At 32.1% G+C, this 19,381-nt stretch overlaps 1 protein-coding gene and 1 pseudogene across 1 annotated transcript; one reads left to right on the plus strand and one right to left on the minus strand.

Moving 5' to 3' along the window:
- Positions 1-531: 531 nt before the first annotated feature.
- Positions 532-945, minus strand: LOC132610402 (uncharacterized). The gene has a single exon (XM_060324698.1). It carries the CDS (start codon positions 943-945, stop codon positions 532-534), a length of 414 nt encoding a protein of 137 aa, XP_060180681.1.
- Positions 946-9,418: 8,473 nt separating this feature from the next.
- Positions 9,419-11,521, plus strand: LOC132611131 (5-OH-xanthotoxin synthase-like; annotated as a pseudogene).
- The last annotated feature ends 7,860 nt before the right edge of the window (positions 11,522-19,381 follow it).

Below are 19,381 nucleotides of genomic sequence, written 5' to 3' on the forward strand. Positions count from 1 at the left end.
GTTGTGGAGTTTCTTCGTTGTCTTGGTCACACTCATGAAACAACTCCTGATGTTGAGCCCCTCCATATGTGCTTGTATGATTGTTCTGTTCATTGTTGCATTTTGGGATCAGCTGCTTTTGAATACATGTGTCTTCCTTTTGTCCTCCTATGTTCTCTTTGGTACCACTTTCCTTTTGATGTTTTTGAGATGTTTTGTTGTTTTCAATCTCTTGGGCATTTTTCTTGGTCTGGATCTCCTTTTGTGGCACCATTTTTTTTTGTTTTTTTGTTTTCTTGATATTCCCCATTTTCATCCACCCGTTTTCCTTTTCCTGGTACTACTAGATCCTTGGTCACTCTTTGTTGTTGAGGACCTGGTTCCCGAATTACAATGCCTTTGTTACTGGGCACATTTTTATGCTGATGATTCTGTCCTCTAGTATCCTTCTCCCCCAAATTCTTCTTTCTGCTGCTTCTTTTTTTCTTTGGTATTTCCCATTGGTTACTATCTTTTGAATTACTTGGCTCTCCTACTTCCTTTTGTACCCTCTCACTTTTGTCTTGTACCTTTTCCTCTCTTGTCTTCCCTTTCCTTTTTCACTCTACATTGATCCTCCATGTGGCCTTGAAGGAAACAAAATTTACAGTAACTTGGTACCCCTTCATATTCGATATTTAGCCATTTACCATCTTCAGACCCTTCTAATCTATTGAATCCCAACCAAATTTGGTCTTGTTTGGGCTTTAATAGATCGATCTCTACCTTAAGCTTAGCAATATTCCCTCTGGTTTTGGAGTACGTTGCTTGATCAGGTGCTATTGCTATACCTACAGATTCAACAATCTTTGACATCACATCCCATCTGAAAAGATGCCAAGGAAGTTGGTGGATTAAGATCCATACTGGCACAATCGATGTTTCTACTTCTGGTTTAAAATCTGCCGTCCATTTTATCACTTTCATGGGACTTCCTCCTAAAAATAGGAATGGTTTGTTATAGATATGGTTATAGTCAGTCTCGTTGGAGAAATCAATATACACATACCTATGATCAAAATAAGCAATCTTCACTGGGCCTTTCAACTAATATCTTCGAACAAAATCTCTCCTTATCTCCTCCATTGTTGGCTTTCCTTTTGAGAACTTCCCTATAATCGTCAGTTTACACTCTTGGGCCAGATTTATAAAGTAGTCCTGCGCGTCAAAAAAGACGGCCGGTTTCCCAAGGTGTGTGCCCTGTTTGATGTTTACTGGTGCTTTGTCCTTGAGGTCTGTTGCTAGATTTGAGTGAACAACAGCTGAGAAAGAAGGTTTGGATGGGATATTTGGTTGAACTTTTTGTGGTTGTTGGTTTTGGGGGTGGTTTGTTTGTGTTTTCTGTTGGGTTTGGGGGTTTTCTGGTGGGTTACTGATTTTTGGAATTAATTTTGGGGCTTTAGGATTGTTTTGGTTGTTCTTCGCTGGGTTGTCAAAATTGCTGGATATTTTCAATGCTTCTAAGCCCAAACCAGATCCTCCTTTGTGATGTCCTGTAGTTCTTTTCTCGTTTGGTTCATCGGAGTAATGGTCAGGCTCAACATTTGCACTGGTTGTTGATTTTGGGGAAATTTGTGGATCAGTGGATGTTGAAACAACCGAGGTTAATGGGTTTGGTGGGACACCATTGTAGGTTTGTTGGTGGCCATGTGTAGATGGTGGATTTTCTTGGTTTGTGTCGTTGGTAGTGCTTGGAATCTGCTGATGTGTCAGGTTGTGAAATGTGGGTTGGGATGGTATGTCGGGTGGGAGTCTGTCATAGTTTAAGCAATTTGCATTTGCTTCCATGTCTTTATCCTACTTTTTCTCTGTTTTCTCCACTAACTTTTAGAGAGCATGTGATGGCTATCACTCACATCACAGGATCTGATCAGTGATATGTAAAATTTATAGTTGCAACGGCCATTTTGCCCTATAAATTATAACACTTCGATCTAATTGCTACATATATCAATATTGATCACCCACCAATAATCTTCTATATATCTATAAAGCTGGCGCTAGGCCAGGCTGATGTGACACTTTCCGAGATCAAAATTTCTATTTATCTATTTTCTCATTTATTTTTTGCCTTTATCTCTTATTTTCTCCCTAAAAAAAAATGCACACTAAAAGACATAACGTATGCGAATCAGTCGTTCCTGAAAGGACGTAACGATTATCCGTTACAATCATTAAGTTTGCTTGAGAAAATGACCACTTTAAATAGTGAGTGTATTATGAGTTCTAATATTCCACAGCGGAGCCTGTAGAGGATTATTTCTCTTAAAGTTGGATTATATCAACTTCTTTCCCCAAAGAATACCATGCGGCGGGCTATGGTGGTTACCAACCCATTTAGAGAGATATATTCTGCAACTGGTTATATTGGACTTGCTACAAAGACCGTTCGCGTAATGTTAAAGACATGGGCCGAGATCCGTTTAGAGGCGAATCTAGAATTTAAATTTTATGGATTCAATTTTTATGGTTATTGACATTGAACTCATTATATTTGTAAGTATGGATTCATGTGCTAGCTTGTTGCAATTTTAATACATTTTTACCTATTTATTTGTATTCTACACTGAAAGTACTGAGTTAAAATAAATCGATACCGCAACATTAGATCCGCCCTGAATAAGTGATTCATTGACTATTTGGGTTGACAATATCTGGATTTCTTCATATCACTGTAAATGATGCTTCAACAAAAGGAATGCTCTTTACTGTACATATTGATGGTAAAGTAAAGCACATGCATGGATAATTAAATGCACATATGTACGTAGTAGTATCTAATATCTTTTGATGTGCTTTGTGATCTTTCAAATGGCTATTTTTGGATGTTGCACACTTGCAATTCTTTCTCTCATGGTCCAACCACATGCTCTTTCAATGGACGTTCTATAATATGACATGGTTAATCATGTATGATTCTGTTGTTACCAATGATGACTAATTGTTTTTTGATTCAGGAAAGTGTTCATTAATTAGTTATGGGGTGTTGATTATTGTTAGGATTTGTTGTGAAAGAATATATCCTATTGACTATTGTATGGTGATGTAGGCATTTAAACTTGCATGGCAAAAACGGTAAGTTGCTTGGCCAATTAAATCTTATCATGAGAAGAGTATACAGAAGAATGATATGAAATACTATGTTTCCCAATTATGCTTATATATGCGTCACAAGCCTAAAAGCCAAATGAAAATCCATGATAGCAACATCTTCCATGAAATTTCATGTCCGTCTTAACTCATTCTCTATGTGTTTTTATTGATTCTTCTATTTTAAAACGTCATAATCAAAAATTCTAAATGAAGTACTTTATACAAAAATTATCCAATAACCTGCATGTTATATCAAAGTTAGCAATAAATGTTGAGTTTGGGATATCATCCGGATGGACAACCACAAAGGAGGAGTGGAGGTAACAATGCTCAAATCCACAATCAGCTTGAAACGAGAAACCGTGTGTTTTTTTTCTGAAACTTCTCTCTCCGCTACGTACGGAGATAGAAGAAAAATGATCAAAATGTTGAATTCCAATTTTCTTTATGGAAACAAAATTTTAATTGTATAATATAATATAAGAACTAAGTTGTTTTTCTTCTCATAGTTCCTCATTTTTTTTTTCAACATATTTTGTGCCTTGGCTTGGAAAGATATATGTGTTCTTGCAGATAACTACTCAGCACCAGTTAGCTGTTTTCCAGTTTATTGGAGCAAACCACAAGGACTAATATTCAAAATCAACACTGATGGAAGCTCTATAAAGGAAAAGAAGAAGGCTGGAGCAGGTGGGATAACCAGAGACCACGAAGGAAGAATGATTCTGGCTTTCACAGAGTCCATTGGATATTGCAGCTACAATAAAGCAGAAATAAAGCTCAAATTGGACTCTATTATTGCTCTACTTTGGGGCTGGAAAATGCCATATTAGAGATGGATTCAAAGCTTATAGCGGACATGATCACAGAGACAAGCAAACCTTCATGGAAATTCTAGCTCAAGATAGAAGGCATTCAAGGAAGATTAAACGTGTTAGAAGGAGTAGCCCATCACTGTTATAGAGAGGCTAACTCTGTAGCAGATATTCTCTCCAAAGAAGGTTCTGTTAAAGGTCTAAATGGTGTCTTCCAAGACCCTCGACACTTACCTAAGACTGCTATTGGTGCTTATAGACTGGACAACAGTGGTATCAGGTATGGCCAATTTCAGGATTAGGAAAAAGAAAGTAGGCATTGGCTAAAGTTTATAGAACAAATGGTGAATCTCACAAATGATGAAGATTCATTATTTGTTCTAAATATTCTTTTGAGATCTTACAGGTGTTTAGGAGGATACCCCTCTAAATATGCAAGAATGGTTTGTCATTCTGTGTAGGATGGTTACTTGTAACTATCCCCTTTTGCTCTCCTGGTTATAATAAAATGAAAAAATTCAGTTTAAAAAAAAAATTGTGCCTTATTTTTTTATTTTATTTTTTGCCTTAAAATTGAGCAAAAAATTAAAGATAGTTTTATTTATTTCATCATTAACGCTATTAGTATTTATTTCATCATTAACGCTATTAGTGACTTTTCTAAAACCCCTCTCTGTTCCTTCTATAAAATTTATCATATTAAAATTAAGACATTTAATACCAACTATGGAAATCGATTTTCTTTTATTTGACATTATTTATTTAGTCTTTTTTATTTAACATTAATAATTGACTCTCTTTTTCGCGCGGGTAAATTTACTAGTCTATATATAATATAAAGCTAGACATAAACAAGGTGATGTGACACCTCTCTATGATCAACATTTATATTTATCTTTTATCTCCTTTTTTTTACCTTTTCCTCTTATTTAATTTCACCTTAAGATATTGATTAAAATAATACTAATTTTTACCCTTAAATTTTTTCATTAATTTCTTTATTGATTTACATGTATGGAGGTTACACTATAGCACAACCGAAGAGCAAAAATTCCTGAAGCCCTTATGATTGCACATATTAACTTCTTCTCTTAAATTTCTTTCATTAATTCTTTAATATTAGAAGTTACTTGTATGGATGTTACATTATAATCTATGGCACACCCGAAGAGGCAAAAAGATTGAAGAGTCTGTTCTTATTCCTGAAGGTAACGGTTGATTCATTCTCCTTTCCCTAGAATTAATGCATGTAGTGTACATTAAACTGTACAGTTATATATAGAGAAAAAGTGGAGTTTTGGGGAGGTGGGTAATAATGGAAGATCAAGATGATATAGAGAATAAAGGAGTTGGGTGATGATAATGATAACAAAGATTTAGAGAGGACTATTTCAACAGTTTCTGAGAGTGATTTTAGAGAGCCAGCTTATTTCCAAGAGCAAAGTCAATAATACCTCATAAATTGCAATTGTTGGAGCCAATAATGTTTGCCCCATTGAAAGTCTTGATTATGAGTATGATTCTGATTCTGATTTCTCTTAGCTTTATTTATCTGCTAAATGGTTATTTTATTCCCACTGTAAAAAGTTATGGCTTTGCCTGTTTCTTCTTCGATTATTTGAATCTTCTTGCACTTTGTTGAATGTTAATTTTGACGAGTCAAGGGTAAGTACTTTGCACCCATTGTACGCGGAGTTCTGAGACTAATTTATTCCATATGAAAGGTAGGATAAAATAATTTCAAGTTTGATGGGATAAGGCGTGATATTTCAGTATTAAATTTGGGTTTTATTTTATACTTTGTTTGGTATAAATTTATATATTCTACCAAACAGAATATAAAATTAATTCCATTTATACGGGTTAGCATATTGAGAAACACATGCATGATATTATACTATACTGTTATGTTACTGTATCTGATAACTTTTATGTATTCCATGAGTGAGAGGTATTGATAGCAAGTTTTTATATACATTTGTTCAAATCATGCATAACTTACAGGTCTCTGCAAAAATATGTAGACTACACAAAAAGTACTATAAATCATATTAAAAAAATAAAAGTAAAATTTTATCTGCTTTGGTAATATATGTTTGTTTATTTATCAAAAGACAATGTAAGATTCCTTTTTATTTATTCAGTTTCGTTTAAAAAAGGGTAGAAAGTAAGGAAGGAAAGAAAAGGAAAGACAAAAATTAAGGCAAAAGTTAGAGAAGCGATGGGTTGGGGAAAATAAGGAAAAGGAAGGAAAAGAAAAAACAAAAAATAAATAACAAATAAAAAGTAACATAAAAATATGATTTTTTTAAATGAAAATCGACATTTTTTGTGTGTTTTTTCCTGTCATGCGCTTAAGAAGTACACACACCTAGGAGATATACTTTATATAAGCATATAATAATATGGATTCCGCAAAATTAGATGTGCAATCCAATTTTTGGTACAAGTTGAGGACGTATGTCATTTTTGTATTTTCCTTTTATTTTATTTTTGTATTTTCCCTACATTCTTAGATGTTAAATCGGGGAGAACTATAAAAGTATTAAAATTTATAATGAAAATAAAAATATAAATACTTATGTGCATATATTAAATACTAAATATACAAGAAAGAATGTTTTAAAATTCTTTACTCATGTGCACATAAAGAGATCAAATTTCTTTAATTAAAAGACTAACAACCATTAAGTGATAAAAAAAATAAGAGAAACTATAAAGTTAAATATTAATAATAAAATAGACTAAACTACTTGAATTTTAAGACTAACTTTTAATTTTCGAATATTAGAAGAAAAAGGTATTTTCTTTTATTACCGCGCAAAAAATACACTAGTATGTTAATATAGTAGTAAATTGCACACATGAGAAGGATCTATCATCCGGAGACCTTTCTTTTGTCCTCGCTTAATTAAGGAGACTAATATACATTGATAACATAGTAAATTTTTGTACTATTAGTTTGATTTAACATGTTGCAATAAGTTGTATGTCTTATTTTATAGGTAACTAGTGAAGTTACCCGCACTTCGCGCAGGCATAAAAAACTTCATCATTTAATTTTTTTAAATGATATTTTTTATTTTTTTAAGAAAGAATTTTTTTTAAAAAGAATCATGTAACCTTGATCGATGTTTTACTAATTTAAATTATTCTATCTTTTTTTTTCTTTCACTTATTATAAATTAGACTTCAATATACATTCCTTTCACGTTTAGGAGAAATTAAAAAAAAAGTAAAAATGAACCTACTTTAATTTGTTACTTGAGCCAAATTTTACTCAGATTTCTCTCACATCTATCTTAAAGACGAAATTTATGGCGAAGAGCACAATATATTCCATATTGACAAAAATGCCTAGTTTTATAATCCAAATAATAGGAAGCCGATCTTTTCTCTTTGTCGATCAAAACTTTCAATTGGACAATCAATTTATTTTCAAGGGATAAAAAATTCTCTAATTTATTTTTAAAAAAATGATACTCAATATGAATGCTAGATGGCCTTAGGTATGTAGGGAGTTGAATTGGAAAAAAAAGTTGAAATTTAATAAATGCATATTAAAATATTAAAGCACCATTACAAATAAATTACCCTAACAATAATTGACATGTAAATCATTCTTAAAACCATAAAATGCTTACACTTGTGATAATTAAAGTTATTTCATGAGATAAAATTCAGAATGTTTTGTCTACTACCTTGGTTTTTAGAAGTTGTAGTAAATATGAATAAGTTAATGTTTCAAAATCAAGTTTGCACCACATTCTAAGGCATTAGTATGTAAACATTGTTTCATTTCTCTCCATTATTACAAATCAACCATAGCAAAAAAGACGAAAAAGTGTGAAATTGAGAATACAAGAGATGGAGATTAAAGACGTTAAGGTTCTTATCCTCGATCTTCTGTTCCCTTCATAGCTATTGTTATCTTCCTGCAACTCCTTTCTTCATATCACTGACTATTAGTTGCTCCATCATACTCATTTCTTCACCATATCATAATATATATAATTTGCAAGATTACTATTATTTTCTCTCTAATAAAAACTACAAATAAAATATTAAAAATATGTGTTACAAATCAACCATAGAAAAAAGACGGAAAAGTGAAAAATTGAGAATACAAGAGAATACAGATTAAGGATGTTAAGGTTCTTATCCTGGATCCTTGGCTGCTTCTAGTCCCTTCATAGCTATTGTTATCTTCCTACAACTCCTTTCTTTATATTACTAACTATTGTCAGCTCCATCATACTCATTTCTTCACCGTATCATAATATATATAGTTTGCAAGATCACTATTATTTTCTCTCTAATAAAAACTACAAATAAAATATTAAAAATATGTGTTACAAATCAACCATAGAAAAAAGACGGAAAAGTGAGAAATTGAGAATACAAGAGAATACAGATTAAGGATGTTAAGGTTCTTATCCTGGATCCTTGGCTGCTTCTAGTCCCTTCATAGCTAGTGTTATCTTCCTACAACTCCTTTCTTTATATTACTAACTATTGTCAGCTCCATCATACTCATTTCTTCACCGTATCATAATATATATAGTTTGCAAGATCACTATTAATTTTCTTCATTTAGTAAAAAAAAAAAAAAAAGAGAGAGGCTTTGTAAATGAAAGGTTTTAGAAACTAAAATATATTATTGCATTTACAAAATTTGCTGTTATTTTGGCTTTTGTAAGGGAAGTTGAAAGAATGAAGGAAAAATGGATCATGTCAGCTAAGTTATACCACCTTATATATGGAAGTTTCATTTCTAAAGTTTAATTGCATATTAACTATACCGGTAATTATTAGCATTAACAAAGCATTAGTGGGGAATACCAACGTCAGTGTTTTAGTTAAAATATGCTTGTTGGTCTTCTTTTGGGAAGGCTAACGGACTGCAGTAGTAATAAAAGGCCTAATAAAAATTGAATCTCTTATTAAGCTTGTTATTATATGGAATGGGAAAGGTTGGGGAGTAATAGTTCAGATTTTTTGTTACAATAAAATGAATTAAAATAGGTGAGAAAGGCAAAAAAAGAAGAAAAAAGATAAATGCCAATGGAGGCCATAGAGAGGTGCCACATAGGATTGTCTATGTCTAGCTTTATATTATATATAGATTAGTTCTACTTGTTATGGATAAGAGTTTTAAGTAATATACATTATTGGTGTAAATAATTTTTATAATATCAGGTCATTCTTATATGTTGTAGTAGGTAGCATATTTTACTTTTTATATTTCAAAATCTACATTTTAAGAAGGCTTATTATTAGATATCATTTGATTAACTTGATAGTACTGTAAAATCGATTTTAACTAAGGGTATAAAATTTAAACTTTACGCAGAATTATTTTACGTTGTCGGTGTATAAAAGTTATAAGCTCTTTACTCGAAAAAGAAAAGAGGAAAAACTTTTACCCAAGATCCATTATATATATAAAAAGACATTTCAGTGACTATTATTTTATGAAGCTGGATAACAAAATGACGCTCTTTCTACTCTTTGTATTTGTAGCCTTCCTATTTTTCTTATTTTTCTTCTTCCTAAAATAAACCACCAGATCCTATAGGTCTGCCATTCATTGGAAATTTGCATCAGTATGATAGATAGTTTAACCCCTCATCTCTATTTTTGAAAACTTTCCAAAAAATATGGGAAAATATTTTCATTGAACCTTGCTTCTGCTCAAATGGTTGAAGTTTCTTCACCAGAATTAGCAAAAGAAGTATTGAAGACACAAGATTTAGTATTTTGTAGTAGACCTTCTCTTCATGGGCAGCAAAAATTGTCTTACAATGGTCATGATATTTCCTTTGCGCCTTATAATGACTATTGAAGAGAAATGAGAAAAATTTGTGTTCATCTATTTAGTCTCAAGAAAGTACAATTATTTAGTCCAATTCGTGAAGATGAAGTCTCGAGAATGATCAAAAAAATATCTCAACAAGCTAATACCTCACAAATCACCAATTTTAGTAATTTAATGATTTCACTAACTAGTACAATTATTTGTAGAGTTGCTTTTGGTGTTAGGTTTAATGAAGAAGCACATGAAAGAAAGAGATTTGATTATCTTTTGGCTGAAGCTCAAGCAATGATGGCTAGCATTTTTGTGTCTGGTTTTTTTCCTTCTTTAAGCTGAATGGATAAACTTACTGGACTGACAGATAGACTTGAGAGAAATTTAAAGGATTTGGACGAGTTTTATGAAGAACTCATTGAGCAGCATCTCAATCCTATTAGGCCAAAAACTATGGAAGGGGGCATTCTTGATCGTTTGCTCTAACTGACGAAAGAGCAATCAACACCGATTGATCTCACTTTGGAGGATATAAAAGGACTTCTCATGATAATTTCCCATGTCTTGGATCTACCTACAACTACACGCGCTCGCACACACATATAATTATATGCATATATACATTTACATTTGTACTCATGTAGAGGTGGTATATGCGCAGGTTGGATCAAACATGAGTGGGTCAACATGAGTTATGATCCAATCCCTTCAAAATTTGCTTGAGTCAAAATGGGTTGGGTTAAGATAGGTCACATGACGGATCATAATACAATACGCCCAACATGACACAACTTCCCATCCTTTTGCATTTTGCTTTTTGAAAAAACTGAAAGCTAATTTTACATTGTTAGCCTAAATTCATTCAAATTTTCATAAATCCCAATCTTTAAATTTAATTATGTACTATTTAGTTTGAGTTTGGACTGTAATATTGACCCATCTAGTTACACTATTTGACCGTTTAACCCAATATTTTAACATGTCATTTCGAATTTAACTAGTTAATCCAAGTCAACAAACATACAACCCATTTAAATTTAGTCGGCGGATTACTGAAAGATGGACTGATTTTACCACCTTTGATACGTAGCACGAATGAGTCCATTTTTGCCTTAAGAATTTCTCATGCATTATATTGACAATTTTTGTCTTCTTTTCCATCAATTTTTGTGTAGAATGTGTTAGTTGCTGGTTCAGACACTAGTGCAATTGTAGTAGTATGGGCAATGACAGCCTTGATGAAGAATCCAAAAGTCTTAAAGAAAGTCCAAGTAGATCAGAAAATCAACTGGAAACAAATGCATTGTAAATGAAGATCATATCCAAAATATGTCTTATTTCAAAGCGGTGATAAAAGAGACATTTAGATTATATCCACCGGATCCACTCCTAATACCAAGAGAATCGATAAAAAAGTCCACATTAGAAGGGTATGAAATTCAGCCGGGAACTATAGGTCATGTTAACGCATGGGCAATTGCAAGGGATCCTAAAATATGGGAAAATCCAAATGAATTGATACCTGAGAGATTCTTGAATAGCGATATCGAATTCAAGAGAGAATACTATATATGAGCTAATTCCATTTGGAATAGGAAGAAGACGGTGCCCAGGGATTACACTTGGGCTTGCAGTCATAGAACTTGCGTTATCAAATCTTCTTTATGCGTGTGATTGGGAGTTACCTTGTGGGTTGAAAAAAGAGGACATTGACACAGATTTTAGGCATGGAATCACCATGCGTAAGAAAAATGAGCTTTGCCTTATCCCTAAAAATTATTTCTAAATCACTCCGACATGAATCTAGGGCAAATTCTTGAGGTAAGTTAAATTCACATTGCTTTCGGCTCGAATTATGTAATATATATGTATTTATTTATTTAAGATAGTGTGAAATCGATATAATAAAATCATCCACATGCAAAACCACTAATGACTTTAATTTTGGAATCATATTTCACACTCCGTCCATTTTGATGTACGTCTCTTTAGGATCTGTTAAATTTATATTTCAGTTTTAGATTATATCAATTGATTTCAACCTCCGTCCTTTTGGTAGATTAAGACTTTCTTTAGTCGTCCACAGCTCTGTTTATTTGATAGTATTCAACTGACCTTAGTTAGGTTGGTGTATTAATTTGATAATAATTGGGAAAGATATAAAAGCATATATAATTGTTAGGAAAGTTTGCAACATAGATTAAATACGGCACTATCTAAACTTTGAATAATGAAATGAATCTGATTCTTAAAAAGATGTAAAGATAATATTATTTGTGGAACTTTTATTTGTTAGGCGAAATTGTTATGCTTCAATTCCAAGATTACTGTTGACTCATTCCAAGATAAAGAGCCTATAAAATTACACATTAAGGAGTTGCATGGTCTTCAATAGTTTGGTTTGAAGATTTATTTTAATGACTAATGCAAAGAAAAAAAAACATTTTTTGAAAGCTGGGGAATTAGTTGAAATAAGTTAAGCGGAATATTGGTTCTTTTTGGAAAATATGCCTTCTTGTTTTTCTTTCCCTTCCTAAGAAGGTTTACTTAATTTCTTTTCAAGAAGGACTTCTTGTTTCCTTTTCTTTGTAGGATTCTACTTTTTATATTGTTTTCCCTATAGAATATCCTTTTCCTTGGTTTTAGTTATTTCCTCTGTTAATTCGAATGGGGATGTACTAATTATAAATATTTGCTAGGCTGATTCTTAAGAAGTTTTTTGTTTTTTGGCATATTCCGAGAGGGATAAGCTCAATGTGAGGCTTGGAATTACGTTCAGATTTCATTCTTGATGGTAGTTCTTTCTCTTCTTCAAACCTTCATATCTATGTGGTTCGTTTTTGGCGTTCTCTGAGGGTGATTGATTTCTTGTACTAATTGTTACCATGTCCTGATAGGGTCTTGGATTCCTTATATCATTAATTCATTACTCCTTTATTCTCGATTATTCATATTCATCTTCATATTTAAATAAAATATGCTTCCTAAAATAGTTTAGATATGACGTATCTTCTATGTAAAAGGATAAAGACACATATCTATTAATATGTACTTAATCATATAACACAGGTATTAGAATTAAAATTTATAAATAATTGAGAACCAAAGGTGCTATTTTAGTTATGGGCAAAAAATTGATTGCTAGAGGACAATGGTCTTTTTCAAGCTTCAATTTTTGCGGACAAAAAATCGCAAAATATTGATTGCTAGAGGACAGAGGTCATTTTCAATCTTCCAATTTTGGGCTATGATTTTTCTCTATCACTCATGATTTATATACAGAAACTTTATTTGAGTACTGACAGGTATTGCCATTATTCCACTAATATTTGCTCCGATTTCACTCTAATATTTTCCATTTTAACTATATTATATGGTTCATGAAATGATACAACAAGAAAAATCATGAGAAGTATAGCATCTACGGTCAGACCTCTCTATAACGGCATCCGCGTATAATAGCATCTCTCTATAACAGTTAAGATTTTTTGGAACCGATCTTTTATGTTATATTTTACTTCTTTATAACGACATTTTACTTATAACGGCAACGGCCAACTTTATGACAGTACGCTCTTTGTAAAATTATCCGCCATATAACAACTATCTGCTTTTTCGAGTAATATAGTAGCTAATTATCTTTATAAAAAAAATAGAATATATATGGTTACCAATAAAAAGTGTATAGATTTTGATGAAATATTTAATTTGATACTTTAATATACTATATTTATGACGGAATATCACATATGAATACATATTTGTAATCTAAGAATATCATTGTCTTCTATAACTTTATTTAATATACATATGAATATCATTGTTTTATTACAATAAATAAAAGAGATTCATGGAAAAATATTTAATTTGATATTTTAATATACTATATTTCTGTAGATTTAAAATGTGTGTCTTAGGGCTTAAAATTTTATACATTCAGTTATGAATTTATTAAAATTGTATTAACTTTCTTAAATGTTTAGTTAGTGAAGTATTCATATCTTTGAGATTTAAATTTTAAATACTTTGTTATTTTTTACAACATTAAAAATAAAAAGCATAGGTTTTATGCATCTTTTTTGCCTATAACAACCACATATTATTTTAATGGCAAATGCTGTTATAGGTGTATAGCAGCAACTCTCTATAAGAGCCATAAAATTTTGGACCCAATGATGCTGTTATAGAGGGGTTTGAATGTACATAAAAGGTTTGAATTCTTGACCAACTTTGTGCAAAAATTCTCATTCTCTCCGATTTTTAACTACAGATTTTTATCCCCTCTTATCAAAAGGATCTGGTCATTGATAGGTAAGTTTATAAATGGAATTCCATTTTGCTATAAATTATAAAACTTCTTTTTGTCACACCTATCAATAAATCATAACCCACCAATAAGGGAGGATCTATCATCGGGAGACCTCCTTTTAGCATACCTTTAATTAAGGATTTAAATAATATATATTGGTATTTATTTATTTTTCTTCTATGATACGAATTTGCTTAAGAATGGGTGGCAGAAGATTCTATTTCACATTGCAAAAGTTTCTTCTATTTCATACCGCAAAACTTTCATGTTCAAATTGTACCAAAAATCACTTAGAAAATATTATTTCAGAAGATAAAAAAATTTAAAGGGTTGGCCCGTAGCCCCCCAGGGCTGGGTTGGGCTGCCATTTTGCAAGCTCTTCAATTAAAAGAGTCAGCCCGTCCTAGCCCATTTAATTCTTTGGCCCTTTGGGGCTAGATTAAGTTGGGCTGGGCCAGCCCATTTTGACACCTCTACCGACAGGTATTGTCATTATTCCACTAATATTTGCTCCGATTTCACTCTAATATTTTCCATTATAACTATATTATATGGTTCATGAAATGATACAACAAGAAAAATCATGAGAAGTATAGCATCTACATAAAAGGTTTGAATTCTTGACCAACTTTGTGCAAAAAATCTCATTCTCTCCGATTTTTAACTACAAACTTTTATCCCCTCTTATCAAAAGGATCTGGTCATTGATAGGTAAGTTTATAAATGGAATACTCATTTTGCTATAAATTATAAAATTTCTTTTTGTTACACCATTCAATAAATCATCACCCACCAATAAGGGAGGATCTATCATCGGGAGACCTCCTTTTAGCATACCTTTAATTAAGGATTTAAATAATATATATTGGTAGTTTTTTTTTTTTTTTTTGCATTATCAGTTTGATGCAGCAAATTGCTTGTCTTATTTTTCAAGTATATGGCTCCACTTGTTGTGTATAGTTGCTTATATATAGTTAGTATATATTAGGTGACCTGATAATCTAAAATTCTTCTATATTGTCACTGAACAGAAATTATATAATTTTTAATCAAAAAAGAAAAGGAAAATTTTAAACCAAGATCCGTTTCATATATATAGGAGTATAACTATAAGACATTCAAGTGACTAGTATTATTTTGTGCAGTTGGACAACAAAATGACGCTCTTTCTGCATTTTTCCAGCCCTTCCTATTTTTCTTCTTCCTAAAGCCAGAAAGAGTGGCAAAAATAATCTACCACCAGGCGTTATAGGCCCCCCATTCATTGGAAATTTGCATCAATATGATAGATTAACCTTTCAAATCTATTTTTGGAACCCTTCCAAGAAATATGGAAAATATTCTCACTGAGGATTGCTTCTACTCCAATAGTTGTAGTTTCTTTAGCAAAGTTAGCAAAAGAAGTTACGAAGACACAAGATTTACTATTTTTGTAGTAAACCTTTTATTCTTGGCCGGCAAAAGTGGTCTTAAAATGATCATGACATTGTCTTTGCACCATTTTTTCTTTTTCTTAAAACCACCATTGGTGGGGATTAGGCATTTGCCCAATCTGTGTATTAATTGTAACAAAAATACATAGTCGGTATAACAACTATCGGAGGGAAATGAGAAAATTTGGTGTGCTTCATCTATTTAGTTTCAAGAGAGTGCAATTATCAAAATTTTTACTGATGTAGAGGAGGAAAATATGTGGGTTGGATAAAACATGGGTGGATCAACATGGGTTGAGATCCGACCTGTTCAAATTTGCTTGAGGTAAAATGATCAGTTGGGTTAGGTTAAATGACTGGTCGTAATTCAATACGCCCTACACGACGCAACTCCCATCCTTTTGTATTTTGCTTTTTTTAAAAAAATAAGCTAATTTATTTTTCTTAAATTGTTAGCTTAAATTCTTTTTTTTTATTATTTTTATAAATCTCAATTTCTAAATTTGATTTTGTATGTATGTTTGGTGTTTGGACTGTATTATGGCCCATCTGGTATACACTATTTGATTGTTCAACCAAATAGTTTAGCATGTTATTTCAAATTTAACATGTTAAGTCAAGTCAAGTAAACGGGTCAAACACACAACCTGTTTAAACTTAGTTGGAGCGATTACTAAATGATGGGTTGATTTTGCCGTCTCTAATATGTAACACTAATGTGTTAACTATTTTCTTGAGAATTTTTCATGCATTGGCAATTTTTATCTTCTTCCTCATCAATTTTTGTGTAACGTGTATTAGTTGCTGGATCAGACACTAGCGCAGCTGCAGTAGTATGGGCAATGACAGGTTTGATTAAGAATCCAAAAGTCATGAAGAAAATCCAAATAAATATCAGAAAAGTAATTGGGACCAAAAACATTGTGAATGAAAAATACTAATCCTTGTAAAAGGACAATTTTACTCTTTTACTCAGTATTTTTGTGATAAATTATCCTCGCTCTTCAATCTCTTTAGTAGTCTTCTCTTGGTAAATCAAGAACGCTCCTTCTGTTTCTCTCAACGAGCAAACAACACCTAAGACCTTTTCTTCCACACTATTATCCATTTTGCATTAAAGTTTAGATTGAGATCATGTCATAGATTTCTTAGATTTTCTTTCCATAAATAAGACAAAGAAAAGGACAAATAAGAAGATAACGATGATAATTCGACTTTTGGAATTATTCAAAGTATAGAACAATGAGGAAAAAAAGGGTGGGACTTTGAAAGTTTAATTCGAAGACAAGGACCAAAATAGTCCCTCAGCAAGAATATATTAGTTACTGATATTTTGCATTGAAACTTTGAGATGTTTTTTCTTTATCTTTTTCTACAAAAAGAAAAATTTTGGTTTTTCAAGCGACTTCCTTTTTTTTTTTTTTAAGTTAATTCGTCCACTTCTAGGAGTGGATGTCTTTTCGTAAATAACTTGGAAACACTTTACAGAAAATAGGAGTAAATTCCCAGCACCTATTTAAATTGGAACAGGCCCTAATCTATGGGTCAAGTAGGGTTTTTAATAAGCTTTCAAAAAATAGAGCGGAATCCCGCTCACAGCAACAAATCCCCTCTCAAGGTACATCAAAAGTATAGGTTCTATGTTGGGATTTGATAAAGTGTGAATGGGTGAAAGACCCACTAGAATGTGCAACAAGGGCACCAAACGGTGCCTTTCTCACAAGGCACCTTTTCAATACACTGATTCGTTGGCTATATAAGTTGAAATTTTGCTTCAGATTTTTAATTCACCGAAGCATCAAAGCATCGAAAATTTGAAATTCCTCTTTTTCTTTCTTTGTGCATTGTTTTCAAATAAAACGCAAGTGTCGTGTGATTTGCTGCCGACAGTTGAGTTCACTGATGTTTTGCAATTTTTATAGCCACTGTTGCAGAATAGTTTTCTGTTCTAATTAGCGTGTATTAATTTCAACAATTATGTATCTCAATTAGAGGTGTTGGGTTCGTGTCTTGAACACAAAAGAATTTTATAGGTAGCGCTTCCCTTTAAAACGAGCCTTACACAGCGCAAATGTGTACTATTGGGAGCACCAGTGCTGATACCGAACATAGAAAGAAACAAAACCTTAATTTGTCATTGAAAATTTCTTGTTTGCAATTGAGAAGAAAATATCGAAAAAGTTAAGTGTTTGCAGAGGTCGAGGGGGAAAGTTGCATTAAACTTGATTTGAGGGATGGCTACTGTCATTAGCTCACTAATAGCGTTCCCACTTCACTTCCATTTTTCCATTTTGTAACAATATTATATGGTTCGTATGAAATGGTCCAACTAGAAAAACAAAACATCAAAATCAATTACGTAAAAGGTTAGAATTCTTGAATGGGGTGAAAAGCATCAAGTATTACTAAATTAGTCAGCTTGTCAACTTATATTTTATTTTTTATTTCTGTTCGCATATATAACACATATTTAATTATTGCATGTGTTAAAATATTTATTTGAGTTAATCATGCTTTAAAAATTAAAAAAATCAATAATTTTTTTTTATTAAAAACATAACCGAATATGATTTAAATCTAGGCAACGTCTTACCGAGTATTTGTAAAACGGAAAAAAAAATTATTGTATAACGTGGACTGATCCACGTTATACAATCTATAATTGTATAACGTGGATCAGTCCACGTTATACAATATATTTTTTTTTCGTTGATGAAGTCTGACACGGAAAAAAAAATGGGGTATATCGTGGGCTAATCCACGATATACCCCTTTTGGTATATTAAATTTTTGTCATCCCCTTTTGGTAAAGACCGTGTATTTTTATACCCTTTAGGCTCCGGACTCCATAAATTATAGTTCCTGGTTGAATTTCATACCCTTCTAATGTACATAGACTTTTTCATTGTTTCTCTTGGTATTAGAAGTGGAGCTGGTGGATATAATCTAAGTGGCTCTTTTATCACTGGTTTGAAATAAGGCATATTTTGAATGTCATCTTCATTCAGAATGTCTTTCTTCCCAATTGATTGGCTTTTGGATTCTTCATTAAAGCTGTCATTGCCCATACTACTGTAGCTATGCTAGTGTCTGTTCCAGCAACTAACATTTTCTACAAAAAAAATTAACAGATCAAAGAAGATAAAAATTGTCAATTCAGAGAAATTCTCATGGCAATAGTGGACAAATTCGTGTTACATATTAGAGAGTGCAAAATCTATCCATCTTTTAGTAATTCGCCTAGGTTTAATTGAACAGTGTGTTGACCCATTTGTCGACTTGACTTAACAGGTTAAATTTGAATGACATGTTAAATTATGAGTTAAAACGGTCAAATAGTGTAATCAAATGGGTCATATATTACATACAAATCAAATTTGGGATTGGTCTTTATGAAAATTTGAAAGAATTTTAGGCTAAAATTAATAGAAAAAAAATAATTAGCTTTCAATTTCGTAAAAGTGAAATACAAAAGGATGGGAGGTTGTCATGTTGGACGTATCTTAACCCAATTCAATTTAACTCAAACAAATTTGGTTGGATCATAACTCATTTTAATCCAACCCGCTCATTTTCCATCGCTGTGTACGTGCAGACGTACATATGCATGCATACATTATATGTGTATGTTTATGTGTGTATGCGAGATGCATGTAGAAGTAGGTAGGTTCAAGAAATGGGAAATTACCATGAGTATTCCTTTGATATCATCCAAAGTGAGATCAGTTGGTGTTAGATTGCTCTTTATTCAATTGAAGCAAAAATGAAGCAAAAGATCAAGAATATCTCCTTCCATGGATTTTGGCCTATTGGGATCGAGATGCACCTCAATGAGTTCTTCATAAAACTCATCCAAATCTTTGAAACATTTCTCAAGTCTATCTGTCAGTCCTGTAAATTTATT

This window comes from Lycium barbarum, chromosome 9 (assembly GCF_019175385.1).
Source record: "Lycium barbarum isolate Lr01 chromosome 9, ASM1917538v2, whole genome shotgun sequence".
In the NCBI taxonomy this organism is placed as follows: domain Eukaryota; kingdom Viridiplantae; phylum Streptophyta; class Magnoliopsida; order Solanales; family Solanaceae; genus Lycium; species Lycium barbarum.

What these genes read in the sequence shown, in the direction of transcription:
- LOC132610402 (XM_060324698.1), bottom strand. Translation starts at nt 945, where the DNA reads ATGAAAGTGATAAAATGGACGGCAGATTTTAAACCAGAAGTAGAAACA.